Source organism: Haplochromis burtoni, unplaced genomic scaffold (assembly GCF_018398535.1).
Source record: "Haplochromis burtoni strain Fernald_Lab_line unplaced genomic scaffold, NCSU_Asbu1 Contig_114, whole genome shotgun sequence".
Lineage (NCBI taxonomy): Eukaryota > Metazoa > Chordata > Actinopteri > Cichliformes > Cichlidae > Haplochromis > Haplochromis burtoni.
Genome location: NW_024582475.1, coordinates 718,695 through 736,618, shown reverse-complemented (window position 1 = coordinate 736,618; position 17,924 = coordinate 718,695). Strand labels below are relative to the sequence as shown.

At 40.9% G+C, this 17,924-nt stretch overlaps 1 protein-coding gene across 5 annotated transcripts in view; it reads left to right on the top strand.

The window, feature by feature from the left end:
• Positions 1–17,924, top strand: part of tln2b (talin 2b) — an 89,800-nt gene that overhangs the window by 26,049 nt on the left and 45,827 nt on the right. For all 5 annotated transcript variants that reach the window (XM_005928724.3, XM_005928722.3, XM_014335635.2 and 2 more), the window contains exons 2-6: positions 10,600–10,776; positions 10,864–10,961; positions 11,150–11,279; positions 11,932–12,087; positions 12,531–12,673. In XM_005928724.3, coding sequence (XP_005928786.1) covers positions 10,641–10,776; positions 10,864–10,961; positions 11,150–11,279; positions 11,932–12,087; positions 12,531–12,673 — 663 coding nt within the window. In that variant the 5' untranslated portion in view covers positions 10,600–10,640. The remainder of the gene's footprint in view (positions 1–10,599; positions 10,777–10,863; positions 10,962–11,149; positions 11,280–11,931; positions 12,088–12,530; positions 12,674–17,924) is intronic.

Here is a 17,924-nt window from a genome sequence, read left to right as displayed (position 1 = left end):
AGAGAAACTGGTGTTGAGAAACTTAGAGTGGGGTTGGCATCTTAATTGTGACCTTTGTAATTGTGATGCAATGATTTCATGAGCCGTGTCGGCCTTGTACTTACTTATTCTTCCACTAATTACTGTCACATCTGTGGAGTTTTTCCTTGCTACCCCTTAATCTTCCCAGTTCTAAAATTGTGTTATAGTTTATCACTGGTATATACTGTATTCCTACTATCAAAGCAGAATGTTTGAAAAATATGGATGAAAGAATCTATAAGAACACACCCTCTGACTCGGTTTAACTTTGCTGTGTACTGAAATTTATTTTGTGTTTAGAAAGGTTGCATACTATACAGGGTGTTATTAGAGAGCAGTAGTTGAAATGGTTCATTCAAATTGACTCTGCCCTTTTCTTCTGTGTGACCCTCAATTTGCACAGGGCTCAGCGGCATGTACTGTCTCATTGACTAAGTTGGCATCAACTTAGCATTCATCAGCGTTTTGCTAAAGGTCACAAATTACAGTCGAGAGTTAAGATCTGTCTAGGATCGCCCATTCTGCTGATGTCATTCAAGCTTATCAAAAGGACATTAAGATCTGGATAAAATCCAGTTGTGCCTGTTAGAGGCACAAAAACACTGTTTATTTGACTTTGTATTACTCATTAAGGTGACATCCCATTTTTAATCCATAGGGTTTAATATGTGAGAACATCCCAAAAGTGTTTTGTTGGGTTGAGTTCAGGACTCTGTGCAGGCCAGTCAAGTTCTTCCACACCAAACTCACTTATCCATGTCTTTATGGATTTTTATTTGTGCACTGGTGTGTAATCATGTTGGAACAGGAGGAGCCAACCCCAAACTGTTACCAGAAATTTGGGAACATGAAATTTTCAAAAATATCTTGGTATACTGAAGCATTAAGAGTTCCTTTCACTGGTACTAAAGGGCTGAGCCCCACACCATAATCGCACCTCCAACAAACTTTCCACTTTCCACAGTTCAGTCAGACAAGTTGTCCTCCCAACCGCCAAAACCCAGACTATCCATCAGATTGCGAGACAGAGAAGCTTGATTTGTAACGCCAGAGAACACATCTCCACTGCTCTAGAGTTCAATCGCAGCGTGCTTTACACCAATGCATCCAAAGCTTTGCATTAAGTTTAGGGTGTACGGCTTGGGTGTAGCTGTTTCTGTGGAAACCATGAAACTCTTTACGCAATGGTCTTGAGCAAATCTGAAAGAAAGTTGGCGACCTCTGCACACTCTGCAATGACCGCGCTCATGGCCGTGTTTCCATTGTTCTCATTTGCTTCCACTTTCTTATAATACCAATAGCAGTTGACTGTGGGATATTTAGTAGTGACTTTTTGCACCGGTGACATCCTATCACAGTATTTACTGAGCTCCCTAGAGCGACCCATTCTATCACACGTGTTTGTAGAAGCAGTCTGCATGCCAAGGTGCTTGATTTTATACACCTATGGCCAAGGAAGTGATTGGAATACCTGAGTTCAATGATGGGTAAGTGAATACGTTTGGGAATGTAGTGCAGATCAGTTATTGTTGGTGCTCATGTTCTGTCTAAAGTGTCGCCGTTGTCCCATGTTGAAGTGACCCTCATTAATTAAACAAACCTAATTTTATACAGCAGAAAATGAGGTTTTCTCCATCCATTGTATCTCCTCCGATGAGCTGAGTGAGGTAGTTGATTGCATAACAAAACTCAGTTTTATTACTGTTGCACACAAGACACATCTCAGATGACAGCGTAAATGGCAGGGTGATACCATCAAAAACTGAAAGTATGAGTGCAAAAATGCATATGTGAAGTAGGAGATGTCCATCAAGTGACAAACTGTGATCAGCCCAGATTGTTTAGAGGTACCTGTTGAAACTGTTAGAATGAAACTGTCCTTTTTTGACATAAAATGAAAAGCAGTCTGCTTGTGTCATTCTTTTACCTGTGCTGGCCGCTGGGACCACAGAGATGAGATGTTAGAACTGAGAGGCAATACTACTTTTTTTTTTTTTTTTTGGTTTTCTTTCTGTGAGCAGCAACTAAACACAAGATTATAGCTGAAAGCAGCAATCAGAGGGCAAAGCAGTAGGCACCAGCCTGTACAGCAAGAAGAGAGATGTTTTTTGTTTTGTTTTTTTGACAAGATCTAGAAAGTGTTTGAGCCAATACAGCCATTTCAATATTATTTTTTTACTTTTATTGAAATATGTATCTTCTACACTGATTTCAACTAGCTGTAATAAGCTAAAACTAAATTTCTGTAAGAGTTCATCTGGGTCGGTTCTCTTAAAGATTCCTTTAGATGGTGGGCCTTGTATTTGTTTGTATTTACTTAACCCTGAGTCACAATTCAAGTTTGGTTTTGACTGATCAAAATGTTGCTTGGATATTACTTGATCTCTGTATTGGTGGCTTTGCACTGATTCTGACTGTTAATAATGGACGAACACTTTGTAAAAATCCAAAATTCCATGATAACTTTTGTGAGACTGGGTATGAAGGTGATATGTGCATGTTTTTCTGAAGGTTTGGGCTTTTGAACTCTGCCACAAAGTTCATTGAGGCTCTGAATATTGACTGATTTGAGGAATCTAAATGTTTCTTTCTTTCTTTATTTTTATTGATTGTACAGTAGATATCAGGAGAAGAACATGTTAGTTTTTGGCTGACTACAGCCTGTCTAACCTTTCCATGTGGACATTTGCATGTTTGCATTGTGTGTGGGGGGGTTTCCTGGGGATACTCTGGATTCCTCTTATGTGTTAGGTTAATTGGCGATTCTAAATTTGACATAGGTGTGGATGTGAGCGGGGATGGTTATGTCTCCATGTTAGAGCTGTGATGGGCTGCTAACCTGTCCAGGGTAAATCCAGCCTCTTGCCATATGTTACTCATTGGCCACCAAGCCTATGCTACTTGAGCTGAAACATCTATGCAGTGATACTAACAGTAAAACCAAGTTTGATTATTAAGATCAGCATGAGCTTTCTGATGAAATGCTTTTTACAATGCTGAAGTGCTTTTTTTTTTTTTTTTTTTTAGGGCAAATTAGAATAATTCAACTATATTTGTGGATTATTAAAACACAAACAAAAAAACATCCATTGTATTTTTCTGGTATTAAATTATATTCTGGATTTAATTGTGTGGAATTAATGCTTTCCAGACTGAACATAGAAAAATATGTTCAGTCTGGAAACCCTCAAACCCACCATATGGTCGGCAGTGAGCAGTGCATAATAGGCACACCTGCGTGGATTGAGTGGTTGAATGTACTTGACAAACACCTGTTCTGTATTTTATAGTCGTAATAATCATAAATACAGCGATCACGTACCCAAATATGTATCTGTGACATTGGATAAATCTGTAAAGAATTTACTTGTTACTCACTCCTCAGCATGAGCTAAGTGCTGCTCATTAACAGGGTAGTGGATAGCAGATTTTATTATTACCATTTTTAAATAATATTTTTCTAAATTTTGATACTTAAAGGAAATTTTCTACATCACTTTGCTCTATTTTTATGTTCGTTTGAAATTTCACAACGCTGAACTACTGACTCCAAACATAGTTCCCATTTCATGTTATTGCATCACTTTGTCTGCCATAGTTGTTATCAGACAAAAAGCAGATGTAGGCCAGTGGAGTAGAGGCCACTTAGTGTAAATTCTCATTAAGAGATTTATGGCTAAAACTGTGCTTGACAATGATAATGAAATCATTGTGGGGTAAGATTTTCTGCTGGGGACTGATCTGTATCCATCAGTGTATGTCATAAAATAAAAATGTTTGGGCAACATCTGCCCGAGCCACAGTTAACCGCTCCCACTGCGAAGCCAGGCCAACTCACAGTCAGTCTCCCAACTTAGTGAATGGCTCAAGGACTGACTGACTGATTGACTAAAGGACCAACTCACTGGTTGACTGAGTCCAGCTGGGAGGGTGGAGTTCTCCTCCTACAGAAGCTGTTTCTGCCTCCATTGATTAGGAAGCCAATTCTTCAAATCTCTAAATGAGGGATGGTACATTCAGAATATTTTCTGTGTTGTACTGAGTCCAAACTGCTGGACCTCCTAACGTAATGACATGTCAGTGTAACTTAGAAGAATTGGCATAAGGATGCACTTGCCCAAGTTCTCAATTTACCAGCTAATATATTGAGTGCTTGTCTAACCTTGAAATAGAATAAAGAACTGTAAAGATTTTTTATTTTTTTTATTCCCTGTCAGCTACAAGTGTAAGTGAATGCCATTTGCTTTTAAAAATAAAGGAGAAAGTGTTAGATGTATTGCTCTGTTTCTGCTGTGGATCCTTTTGAAGCAGAGCTGCTGGAGGACGCTCTACTTCACTGGATATTTTTAGTGTAAGAGGAGCTGTTCTCTCCCTTCTTACAACAAGGACAAGAATCATAATTTCTGTCAGTATCTGTACCCACAAATTGCATTACAGCAGCGTGCATCACCCAAGAGCAAATCCTATAGTCCACACAATGGGTTACAGCTGCAAGGTTCTTTTATAAATGTAGCTGGAAAAAAACAAGTTGATTTAACTGTGAATGTCTCTCATTTTAGACTCTGGGTCTAATGCTTTTTTTAATCGTAATCAACAAGCACTGCTTGACTACCAGCCCATTAGTTAAAATAGTACTGTGCAAACCTCTTATAACAGCTTGTTCATAGTAATCATGCTGAACTTAAAATAGCAAGGGTCAGTGCAGCTTTATCATGCTGTCCATTGATTGCTATGTCCTGCATGAGCAATGATTAATTCATTTATGAAACATGTGGAGGAAATGATAAGGGTTAGATGAAAGCCTTTGACTTATTAATTATTTGAATTGCATTCAGATTGGTGCAGTGACTTTCTTTCTGCATGGAAATGGGCGAAAGGACACCTTGATACAAAATTTGATATAGTCTCTGCAAGACATGTAAACCTAGTGTACTACTGTATTGTTGCGCTATATATTCCTTCAAAGAATAGAGCAAATATGCCCCACCCATCATTCTTTTGGCATTCGTTGAGTATTTTAATTTTTTTTTTGCATCAGTGTACCATATTAGCTTCAGCTGAACAAAGGGTGTCTCTGTGGCTCCATGTGATTTTCAGATTAATAACCTGGGGCTATTAAAGTAACAATATGCATCATATCTTACTCTGGAAAGAGTCTCAGTTGTTTTGCAACAGCAAGAAGTGGCCGCTCGAGATCCTGATTGGTGCTACTTTTGTTTCTTTAATGTCTGTTTCATATGGACATCAGAATCTCTGGTTTTCTTGTCTGCTACAGCATAGAAGTCACACAGCCAGCACAGGAAGTTTCACAATTTCAGCTTACTGCAGCGACCATGCCTCTAGTCACCTAACGCCAGTGGTTGGGGTAGGGTATTTTGTAATCAGTGCAAGAAGGTATATAAGTGCAGTGGAGGTAGGTTAAAAACCATAGCTCATGCTGCTCTCCAGTGGCCACTTTCCAAGAAGTCTTTATTGTTTTTAGTGTTGGAGAGTAACTGGTTATATGTAATAGAGTAATTCAATTATAAAATTAATGTAGCTGTAATCAGATACTGTAAGAAGGCATGTAATTATAGTTGCTAATCAAAATCATCTGTAATTTCTTTAGTGAGGTACTTCTATGCAGAAATTCATTCTGTTGCTTTACATCTTTTTGGGACATACTTCAGTGTTTATACATGAAACATTGGATGGCTTACAAAGAGCTTCCAGAATGTACTTTTCTTTTCTTTCTTTTCTGTTGTTTGAATTTGCAACACCTCATCTGCCTGCTCAACACAAAGTAAGTCTGCTATCCCTAAGCCCAGCTGGCCACGCTAAATTCAGTAGCCATGTCATCTAACAAGAAAATGTCTTCCAATGTTTTCTCTTTGACTTTTGAAAACTTCTCCTATATTAACTTTATTAATGTATAAAGCATATAAAGGTTGGCAAACCTGAAGAGCAAATCCTGCAGTGTACGCAGGAATTTCTTACTTTGTTGTAAAGTTTGTTGGAAAACAAATCAAAAAGTAATTCTGATATAAGATTGTATATAATAAACGGGGTGGCTCAAGTGGTATAGCGTGTTGTCTACCAACTGGACAGTCAGTGAATGGATCCCTGACTTCTCCAGTCTGCATGCAGAAGCATGCAAAGCACCCTTTGCAAGATAGCAGACCTGAGTTACTCCCAATGGATCAAACCAAGTGCGAACAATGGAATGTGTGTTTGAATGGGTGAATGAGACAGCTGTAGAAAGAGCTTTGAGTGCTCAACTGAGTAGAAAGACACTATACAAGGGCTCCATTTAAATTAAATAACCTTTCATAAGGATCTTTTACAACTTTTGTCATTATATTAACTGCCTTGTCCTCTGATTGCTTGTTTTTCACCAGTGTACCAGCTAGCTTTAGCTGACTTTAGAGTGCTAACTTTAGTGAATACCATAGTGTATATACATATTTGGAGTAGCCTGATAGCTACATTTTCAAGAGAAGGTGAAAAATGAAACGCTATCTTTTGAAATTTCTATCAGTTTTTTAAAACAAATGTACATATTGCCCATTTTAAAAAGTCTGCACTGTGTTTGTTGTAAATGAAGTCATAATAAAGATGTACAGTATTTATGGTGGCTGATTATTGCCTGTTTCCTTTGTAACACATCTGAGCTTGGTTGCTCTCAGTTTGTGGAGCTAAATATAAATTTAGTTCGTGAATTGCTGAGATATAGAATTTAACTCCATAGCTGATTAAAAAGGCCCTCTCTTGCCATTACATGCCCTGCTGTTGAACTTTCCGCGCTCCAGATGGTATCCAGAGGCATACAGTGGACATGAAGGGAACTGACCTTGCTTTCAGTCAGGCAGGGATAAAAGGCTGATGTTTTGCTGAGAGTGTCAATGCAGGATGTAAAGAGGTGGCAGAGGAGGTGGGGTGTGGAGCGGTTTAGCCAGTTAACATTTTCTCATTGCACATACGCTTTAATGCTGCTGTTTGAACAGTCCTGAGAACTGCTGAAGTCGGGAATTACTCTCAGCTCTCCATTCATACAACATCTACCTTTCAAAATAATAATACACCATGGGCTGAAGATAATAATGCATACTATGTAGCTACACTACCCGCTGTTTTACTGACGGCTTAGCTCCAGAGTTACATTCACTTGCATCCCAGCTTGTTAAAATCTAATTGTTGGTCTTTACAATAGCTGTGCTTAGTTTAGAGTTGCCCTGTAATCTACCTTTTATCCCAGAGTGGCTGTTTTTTATGCTCACAGTAATAGCTGCTGATTGTGTAAGTAGAATAAGAGTTGTTTGCATCTGCATGCCTATTTCTGTGACTTTTCTACAAATGCAGCAGAAAAAAATTCAAAGAAATAATTTCGGTCTTTCCAGTGTTGTAAGTTGCAGTGGAGTGACCTTGAAACTCCTGTTGCACTGTGTGGAAATATTTTATACTCAAAGAAAAAGCTATTATATATATATTTTATTCATTTACATTTATCATTGTGCCACTGTTGTTTCTTTTTTGTTTTGTTTTTTCAGAAGGTTTTGTCAACCTAAAGCAATCATTTCAGAGAGCAATGTGTCACATTATCCTTCAAGGATTGTCATTCGCACTTCTTTTAAGCCTCATTCTGCATCAGGTTTTTCATTTTGTTTGGAAGCATTTATAAAATCAGGTCTGATTAGGCCCAATATTGTTTTCTGTCTAGCCACCTCCTCAGTTGTTCTGTGACAGACTTGTGCAATAATCCGAGCAGTTGTAGCTCTCAGGTTCTGCTCTGCTGCTGGTGTTACAGTCAGTCATTAGAGCTGTATCCTCTCCAGATGGCTCCTGACTTCCATCATCTCTATTGAATTGTACACATTCAGACTCCCCAGCAAGCTGCTCTTTGGCCATTTTCATGTCTTAATATTTGCAGGAGCAAACAAACCTAATCTAATGCAGGACTCTGCTGATAGACTAGTGATGGTCAAGGGAGATGGAATTACAGAAATGTTTGTCTACCGTGCTGTTTTAGTGAGCGTGATAAAATACAAGAATATGAGGTTGAACAGAGAGGCACACACAGTCTTGATAAAAAAGGAAAGTATATCCTCCTTAAATTCTAAGGTTTTATGTACCAGGACACATATAAGTATGGTCTGGTCCTTCGTGGGTCTTGGAATTAGATAAATACAACTTCAGATGACCCATGATATATTACACTGTGTCATTATTATACAATCTAAACCAAAATTCAGGAGCAGTCCATGCACATCCTTACTGCTGAGAATAAATAGGAATTTAAAGGGTTAAGTAGCAGCCAGGTGCTGTTAATCAGATCCACATCATTAAGTAATTATCAGCGTCGCCACGACTGTAAGAGCAGATGTTTTGGCATTTTGCTTACTGCAGCATTCAGGAGTGGATTAACACAATGACAAGGAGGAAAAACATCAGCGGTGATCTTATAGAATCAATTGCTGCCCATCAGTCTGAGAAGGGTTATAAGACCATCTCAAAACAATTTGAAGTGAATTATTCTACAATCAGAAAAATTATTAGTGGGAAAAGTCAAATTCCAGACCTCAGCCTGATTGAAATTCTGTGGCGAGATTTTAGAAGAGCTCTGCATAAATGAATGGCTGCAGACCTCCATGAACTGAAACAATGTTGCAAAGAAGAATGAGCCAAAATTCCTCCACAATGATGTAAATGAACTTATTAAGTAATTTAAAAAAATAATTAGCTCAAGTTACTGCTGCTAAAGGTGATTCTACAAGTTACTGAATCATGAGGTGCACTTATTTTTTTACACAATGCATTTCCATTTTGCCTTAATGTTAGTTAAACAAACGATGACAGTGTGATATGTCAGGCGTTGTTCGTCTCAGGCTGCACTGACCTAATTTTAAGGCCTCGTAAAAACCAGGATGAGTTTTCACTGACAGAGGGTGTGCTTTCTTTTCACCATGACTGTGAGTTTTGTCTCATCTTTTCTCGAAAGCAGAACTGAAGAAGTGTTGAATGCTTTCGAGTGTTTGCATGAGGATCTAAGTGAAAAATTTTCTCTCACACTACTGTAAGCTCAGGGATTATCATTATCCTTCTGGATTTCATCATGTGGTTTCGGCACTACTTACTCTCTGATGTCACCGATGCTACTGACAACTTACTAAAGCGACTGTTTCTGCAGACCCAGTCTCCACAAAGTATTTGTCATCACAGGTAACTGTTGCTTTTTGGATGAGACGGCCTCTGTTTTGAGAAACGTCCACAAAAATGCAAACATTTTCTGCTCCCTCCTTATATTTAGCGTGTGGTGGGAGATGCCACGGAGCCTGCTGTATCGTCAGTCTAGGGGTCTCTTGCTGCTTGTCTGGAAGAGTGTATCTGTGGAAGTGCTGGATGACAAAAACTCAGTGGGACTTCTCTACCAGCCTGCATAGAGGAGAGCTCATGCGGCGCCATTACCCCTTCTTCTTTGTGCTCATCTTTTCCACTTTGTTTGAAGAAAAACTCGTAGAAGGAAAGGAGCTATTGGAGAGGAACTCACGTCTATGACAGAGGCTCCATCACAGACGGTCTCATTCACGCCATCATTATAGAAAATTTACTTCGCAGACTTTCTCTGCTTCGGTCTCAAAGGGGGACTGTGGCTCAGCACAAAAAAACTCATTGTTTCCGAGTGTGGCTGAAGTCTGAATCCTGTCAGTGTGAAGACTTGAACTTTTGCCTTTATATTCAACCATGGAATAAAATACTAAAAATTCTTTTGGTGTCACAGTACATTTTAGAACATATAATCAAAAAAAACATCAGATAGTCAAGTGTTAATTCAGAGCATAAATGTGTCTCTTTTTGATTTTCAGCTAAATATCTGGATATATAATATTTAGATCAGCAGTATGAATGTCTCCAGGTTTAAATGGATTTATCAGGCCATTGCCGATAAACTACCCAGGCTATAGGTCGTTTTATTTTTTCATTCATCTCTATGTAAAATTGAAGGTCAAGGAAAGCTGGAGGAACTCAGTCTCTTTCCTTTTTTGCACACGCCTAAGAATACCAGAATTGACTCACCCTAATAGCAGTAAATGATAAGACACCCACTGATTTGTCTCACACTGAAGTCTTCTTCCGGAGGAGAGTGCGAACAGGGAGAAGTGAGAATAATGATGCAGGGGTGGGGGGTGTTTTGACTTGTCTCCGTTATTCTTGCCAATTAGAGAGATTTGCACTTTTTTTCCCCGCGCTCTTCTCCTGAAAGGTTATGTTTCTTGCCTTAGTCCAACTAATTCTACATATACTGCAATCAGGCAGAAGCTCTTCTTGGGGTAACACTTTAATATCAGAACAACTCAGAAATGATGAGCTGCTAAGGCAGAGCACAATGCACATTCAATTCCAGGTAAAAATGCCCCCGCAGGAGGTAATTGTGAGGATTTGTTCTGCGCCTTTAGGTGTTATATTCGGCCCCTGAGATTTCCTTTTCACAGTTTTGACCTGAGTGTTGTTGGAGAGAGCGTTTTAATAATGACCTGTTGACATAGACGCAAACACATTGGAGCATTGATATGACTTCACAATCTCTCCTTCTGTGTCTTCCAGGAGTATAGGTCGGTCGCAAGGCCGTTATACTACCCACCAAGATGGTGGCCTTATCGTTGAAGATTTGCGTGCGCCAGTGCAATGTGGTGAAGACGATGCAGTTTGAACCGTCCACCCCTGTGTATGATGCCTGCAGAATCATCAGAGAGAGAGTCCCTGAAGCCCAGACAGGACAAGGTTGGAGGATGATTGGTGAAGCTGAGTTACATAATGGAACTTTATGGGCTTCTACATTTGTATTCTCTGTTGCTTTTTCTGTTTCAGCCTCGGATTATGGCCTCTTCCTGTCTGACGATGATCCCAGGAAAGGAATCTGGCTCGAGTCTGGAAGAACCCTGGATTACTACATGCTGCGAAACGGAGTAAGATTTAGTCATATAGTCCTGGGTGGAGAACTGTCAGTGTCAGTTATGGGTTCTTAAAGTGATCTATATTTTCTAGTGGAAGCCGAGACATTTATTCCTCCCAGCTTGCTGGAAGCGGCAGTTTACGGCTGAGGATGATTAGTAGGGCTGTGGATGTCATCGCGTTTCCTTTGCTGTTTTCTCAGGATGTCTTGGAGTATAAGAAGAAACAAAGGCCACAGAAGATCAAAATGCTGGATGGTGCCATTAAAACTATCATGGTGGATGACTCAAAAACAGTTGGCGAGCTGCTCGTCACCATATGCAGTAGAATAGGTTTGTATCTGTGCTATGAGTTCGGTGAAGATTAATCATGTCACGCCACCACCCAAAGCTTAAATTATTCATCTTCTGTTTTATTTTTAGTCAAAGGCATACCACTGACTTCATCTTCAGCTACATTAGGAGACTATGTTATCATGTGCTGTTTAGTTTGTATTTGAAAAGCATATTTGTCTATGCTTGATAAAGTCCTAATCGTGTTTTGCTTAGACCAATGTGGACATGATTCATCAGGATAAAACAAGCTTGTTTCTAATCAGCGACTTAAGTATTCTTCCTAATGCCCAGAAAATGCTGTCACTCCTTGTCATAGAGGTGTTCCCTAAGCTGTATATTTCAATTACAATGAGCTGCTCCCATGCCTAATTGGGTGAGGAAGAGAGGGATGTGTGTCTGGCAGATAGCTTTATTGGAAAATGTTTATTTAGAGTAGGGCTTTCTGCTTGGCTTCTTCTCCTCTTCAGCTTCAATTTTACTTTGCTGGCTCTATACCAGCTTTCCTGAACTTCTGTTTCAAAGCAAAGAGAAATGGATAAAAAGAGAGTTGCAACAGTATTGCAGTGATGCTTTTCTCTGTCGTGATTATTGAACCACTTACTTGAAGCATTTCCACCTCCTAAAAAAAACTCCCTGGCTAACTTTTCAGGAATCACCAACTATGAGGAATACTCCCTCATTCAAGAGGTGCCAGAGGATAAGAAGGAGGATGGGATGGGGACACTGAAGAAAGACAGGACCCTGCTGCTGAGAGATGAAAGGAAGATGGAAAAGCTCAAAGCAAAACTTCACACAGATGACGACTGTGAGTGCAAGCTTGAAAAAGCCAAAATGCTACTGGAATCTTGATGGCTTTACGGCAGCCATCTGACTCAACACCATCATATGGACGTGTACTTTATCACTCGAATCAAATTTATTGCATTGACATATGAAAGTTAATTAATTTTGTGTTATCTTTTTCCCCCAGAGGACACCAAAAATGTTTTTGCAAATGTATAAATCAACCTTCAACTAGCTTTCGTCTCAGCAGAAAATAATGCAAATGAGACTCTTCACGGCCCGTCAGGATTTTCACTTCCCAGTATTAAATTTGGTAGATTTTTTGTCAAAGTTGACGGGTCTGCAGTTCTCAAAATCCCTGGTTAATTTCACTATTACCATCCTCCTCTAGTAACATCTTTGTAAAACTGAATGCCTGTTCATTTTGATGTATTTAGTAATGGAGCATGTGTATTGATTGGGCAGTGAACTGGCTGGACCACAGCAGGACATTCAGAGAACAGGGGGTGGAGGAAAGCGAGACTCTACTGCTCAGGCGCAAGTTCTTCTATTCAGACCAGAATGTGGATTCACGGGATCCTGTTCAGCTAAACCTGCTCTATGTTCAGGTAAACCTGTTACACACATCTTTATAATAAGATAGCAAAAGAGAGAACAATAAGAGAGAGACCCCAACCCCCCCCCCAATGTAAGGCCCATAATAACCAAGCATATGAAATATTTCAGACACAGGACCCAATAACTGTGTCGTCTTTGTGCCTGTAACTTCTGACCAGGCCCCGACAGACTGAAATGTGGTTAGCTTAGATGTGGTCCCGACAGGTTTGACTTGTTTCTTCGTTCTTACAATACAACAGCACAACAACACGGAAAGTTTGATCACCAGATGATGAAAGTAATATTTTTGTTTGGCTAATATCTGCGGCAGAAAAAGTTATAAATAGTAGTAGGACAGAGTTATTCAGAACTTTCTGTTTGCATGGCATTGCTCACAATGCATAGTGAATATGGTCTGATAGAGCTCTATCCATCCATTCACTTCCTTCCACTTATCCAATTCATTTAAGGCAGGCTGGAGCCTATCCCAGCTGTCGTAGGGCAAAAGCCAAGGTGCATGTTGGACAGGTCGCTACTCTGTCACAAAGCTAACACAGATAGATAACCACTCATATTCACACCTACAGCCAATTTAGAATTGCCAGTTAACGAAACCAGGAGAACCAGCAGACTCCCAACCCTCCCATTACAGTGGCTTGCAAAAGTATTCGGCCCCCTTGAACTTTTCCACATTTTGTCACATTACAGTCACAAACATGAATCAATTTTATTGGAATTCCACGTGAAAGACCAATACATAGTGGTGTACACGTGAGAAGTGGAATGAAAATCATAGTCAAAGGAGCTTGAAAAGAAAAGCATCTGGACTTCTTTAAGTTACTTGAAGACGTTTCAAGGGGTGGCACGGTGGTTAGCACTGTTGCCGCACAGCAAGAAGGCCCTGAGTTCAATTCCAACATCAGGCCGGGGTCTTTCTGTGTGGAGTTTGCATGTTCTCCGCGTGTTTGCGTGGGTTCTCTCCGGGTACTCCGGCTTCCTCCCACCGTCCAAAGACATGCAGCTTGTGGGGATAGGTTAATTGGATAATCCAAATTGCCACTAGGTGATGTGAGTGTGAATGGTTGTCTGTCCCTGTGTGTTAGCCCTGCGACAGACTGGCGACCTGTCCAGGGTGTACCCCGCCTCTCGCCCTATGACAGCTGGGATAGGCTCCAGCGCCCCCCGCGACCCTGAAAAGGATAAGCGGAAGCGAATGGATGGATGGATGAAGACGTTTCACCTCTCATCCGAGAAGCTTCTTCAGTTCTAAGGTCAAATGGTGGGGAGTCCCAGATTTAAACCTAGTGGGAGTATAACCCCCACAGAGGGACAAAAGGACCCCCTGATGATCCTCCACCTAATCGCATGAGCCAAGGTGTGAAAGTGGGTGTGGGTCCCAATCAGCCAGAGTTTCGGGTGAGCTCATTGTGAAATCTGGCCTCACCTTATCATGCGAATTCCTGAGGTCAGATGGCCCAGGATGTGAGTGGGCATTAAGGCGTCTGGGGAGGGAACTCAAAAATGTGGTGTATGCTGTACAGTGCAGCGAGGAATGCCCAGACCTCTACATTGGAGAGACCAAACAGCCACTTCACATGCGCATGGCACAACACAGAAGAGCCACCTCCACAGGACAAGACTCAGCAGTCCATCTGCATCTTAAGGATAAAGGTCACTCTTTTGAGGATGCCAATGTTCACATTTTGGACAGAGAGGACAGATGGTTTGAAAGAGGAGTGAAAGAAGCCATGTCCACTGTGAGCAACCATCTTTGAACAAAGGCGGTGGTTTACGACACCAACTGTCTGCCATCTATAATCCAGTTTTGAGTTCCCTTCTCAGACGCCTTAACGCCAACTCACATCCTGGGCCATCTGACCTCGGGAATTCGCATGATAAGGTGGGGCCAGGTTTCACAATGAGCTCACCCGAAACTCTGGCTGATTGGGACCCACACTCAGTTTCACACCTTGGCTCAGGCGATTATAGGATCATCAGGGGGTGCTTTTGTCCCTCTTTGGGGGGATACTCCCACTAGGTTTAAATCTGGGACTCCCCACTATTTGACCTTAGAACTGAAGAAGCTTCTCGGATGAGAGGTGAAACATCTTCAAGTAACTTAAAGAAGTCCAGACACTTTTCTTTGCAAGCTCCTTTGACTACGATGACCTGGATGACTGAGAACCTTCACAGACAATGAAAATCATACATGATTCCAAATATTTTTTACAAATAAAAAACTGAAAAGTGGGGTGTGCGTAATTGTTCAGCCCCCTGAGTCAATACTTTATAGAACCACCTTTTGCTGCAATTACAGCTGCCAGTCTTTTAGGGTATGCCTCTACCAGCTTTGCACATGTAGCAACTGAAATCCTTGCCCATTCTTCTTCGCAAAACAGCTCCAGCTCAGTCAGATTAGATGGACAGCGTTTGTGAACAGCAGGTTTCAGATCTTGCCACAGATTCTCAATTGGATTTGGATCTGGACTTTGGCTGGGCCATTCTAACACATGGATATGTTTTGATTTAAACCATTCCATTATTGCCCTGGCTTTATGTTTAGGGTCGTTGTCCTGCTGGAAGGTGAACCTCCGCCCCAGTCTCAAGTCTTTTGCAGACTCCAAGAGGTTTTCTTCCAAGATTGCCCTGTATTTGGCTCCATCCATCTTCCCATCAACTCTGACCAGCTTCCCTGTCCCTGTTGAAGAGAAGCACCCCCAGAGCATGATGCTGCCACCACCATATTTGACAGTGGGGATGGTGTGCTCACAGTGATGTTAGTTTTCTGCCTCACATAGCGTTTTGCATTTTGGCCAAAAAGTTCCATTTTGGTTTCATCTGACCAGAGCACCTTCTTCCACATGTTTGCTGTGTCATCTACATGGCTTGTGGCAAACTGCAAACGAGACTTCTTATGGTTTTCTGTTAACAATGGCTTTCTTCTTGCCACTCTTCCATAAAGGCCAACTTTGTGCAGTGCACGACTAATAGTTGTTCTATGGACAGATTCCCCCACCTGAGCTGTAGATCTCTGCAGCTCGTCCAGAGTCACCATGGGCCTCTTGGCTGCATTTCTGATCAGCGCTCTCCTTGCTCGGCCTGTGAGTTTAGGTGGACGGCCTTGTCTTGGTAGGTTTACAAGTGTGCCATACTCCCTCCATTTCTGAATGATCGCTTGAACAGTGCTCCGTGGGATGTTCAAGGCTTGGGAAATCTTTTTGTAGCCTAAGCCTGCTTTAAATTTCTCAATAACTTTATCCCTGACCTCTCTGGTGTGTTCTTTGGACTTCATGGTGTTGTTGCTCCCAATATTCTCTTAGACAACCTCTGAGGCCGTCACAGGGCAGCTGTATTTATACTGACATTAGATTACACACAGGTGCACTCTATTTAGTCTTTAGCACTCATCAGGCAATGTCTATGGGCAACTGACTGCACTCAGACCAAAGGGGGCTGAATAATTACGCACACCCCACTTTGCAGTTATTTATTTGTAAAAAATGTTTGGAATCATGTATGATTTTTTTTGTTCCACTTCTCACGTGTACACCACTTTGTGTTGGTCTTTCACGTGGAATTCCAATAAAATTGATTCATGTTTGTGGCTGTAATGTGACAAAATGTGGAAAAGTTCAAGGGGGCCGAATACTTTTGCAAGCCACTGTATATTCAAACCCAAGACTTTCTTGAGAACACAGTGCTAACCACTGCAGCACTGTAGTTCCCCCTATGAAATGTAACATTCATGGGATTAAAAAACTGGAGAGATGTGATTAAGGCAGTATAGCTCAAGTTTGAGATTTTTTTACAGTATTTTAAACTGTAATAAAATACCTTTCTTTTTCTATCAGGGACACTACAAACCACTTTATGGGATGGGCCATTTAGGTTTCACACATTAGACAAGCAACAGCATGTTGTACATGCTACATAATTATACACCTAACATTTGCATAGCACTGGAGTGCAGTGGCTAGCACTTTCGCCTAAATGCAAGTACATTACACGTCATGTGTTGTCGACAGAAGTCATGTGTTAATTCCTTAAGCAACCGTTCATCCGTTACAAGAATGATAAGGTTTTATGTGCAAATTTCGGTTTTCCTGTCAGACCAAAACAAACAAAATGAGATTAGCATTGTTTGGTTTATTTTAATTCTAAAGATTAGGTGTACATTTGCTAAATATGAAATAAACTGTAGCCCTTTTTGCGCAAAGAAATGATTATTTATTTAACTCCCTTCACTCCTGTTTACTGAGGGACTGCGCTGCAAGCCTCTGGACAAAATGCCGCCAATTTCCGTACAATGGAATTAATAGGACGTGAAGCAGCTCGGGGAATGGCTCTGGTATCAGCATACATGTACGCTGATGCTAAATGCTTTCACTGATGAGAGCAGCGAGCGTAAATCAAAAGCAGAGTATTCGCACACAGTATAAAACAAAACGGGGAATTAAAAGAAGCTAAAATGCTCCATTAAGCTGAATAGAACTACAGAGCCTGTCAGGGTTTGTCACTACAAACAAGGCTTTTATTAAAAATCCACTATTTCTATGAAATATTGATTATTGCAGCTTTAAATCACCTTTTAATTGTAAACAAATAACAAATAAACATGTTTTTCTATATACAGACATGTACTCCAGAAACACATCACTAGCCAGTAGGGAGGAAATCCCCCCCACTGACATCTGGAGATGAACAGCAGGGTGTGGAGTGCCCAGACAAACACACATACTGTACAGATGTACCCTCTGAGATTGAGGGAGAGCTCGAGAGTAGTGTTAATGCATTGGATGCTCCCCCTCACAAAAATCCATAATCTCTGAAAGCAGCAGAGATGTATATCGCAGCTGAAATGTATCTATACATATATAGTTATTTATATTTGACTCTCCCATCTTTTCAGTTCCTCCTTCCTTGAATATGTTCAGAATTGACATCCTGCCATCCACCCTCTCTGTCTGCTACAGATGCTCTCCTCCCTTCTATCTGTCTGTTCCTGTTGTTGCCTCTATTTTTTGTACCCTCCATTTCCTTATTTTGCAGTTTCTCTGTCTCCACTCCCTTTCCATCGCTTACACATTCTGACAGTCGCATACATCCCCACCCTGTTACCCTGGCACACATTACAACACTGTGTGTATCATGCTCTCCTCTCAACACAGGCTCATATTTCTTTTCACAATAACAACTCCGCCCCCTGCCCTTGCCCTCCCCCGTCTATCTTTCCCGCGTTCTCTCTCCCTCTCTCTCTCTCTC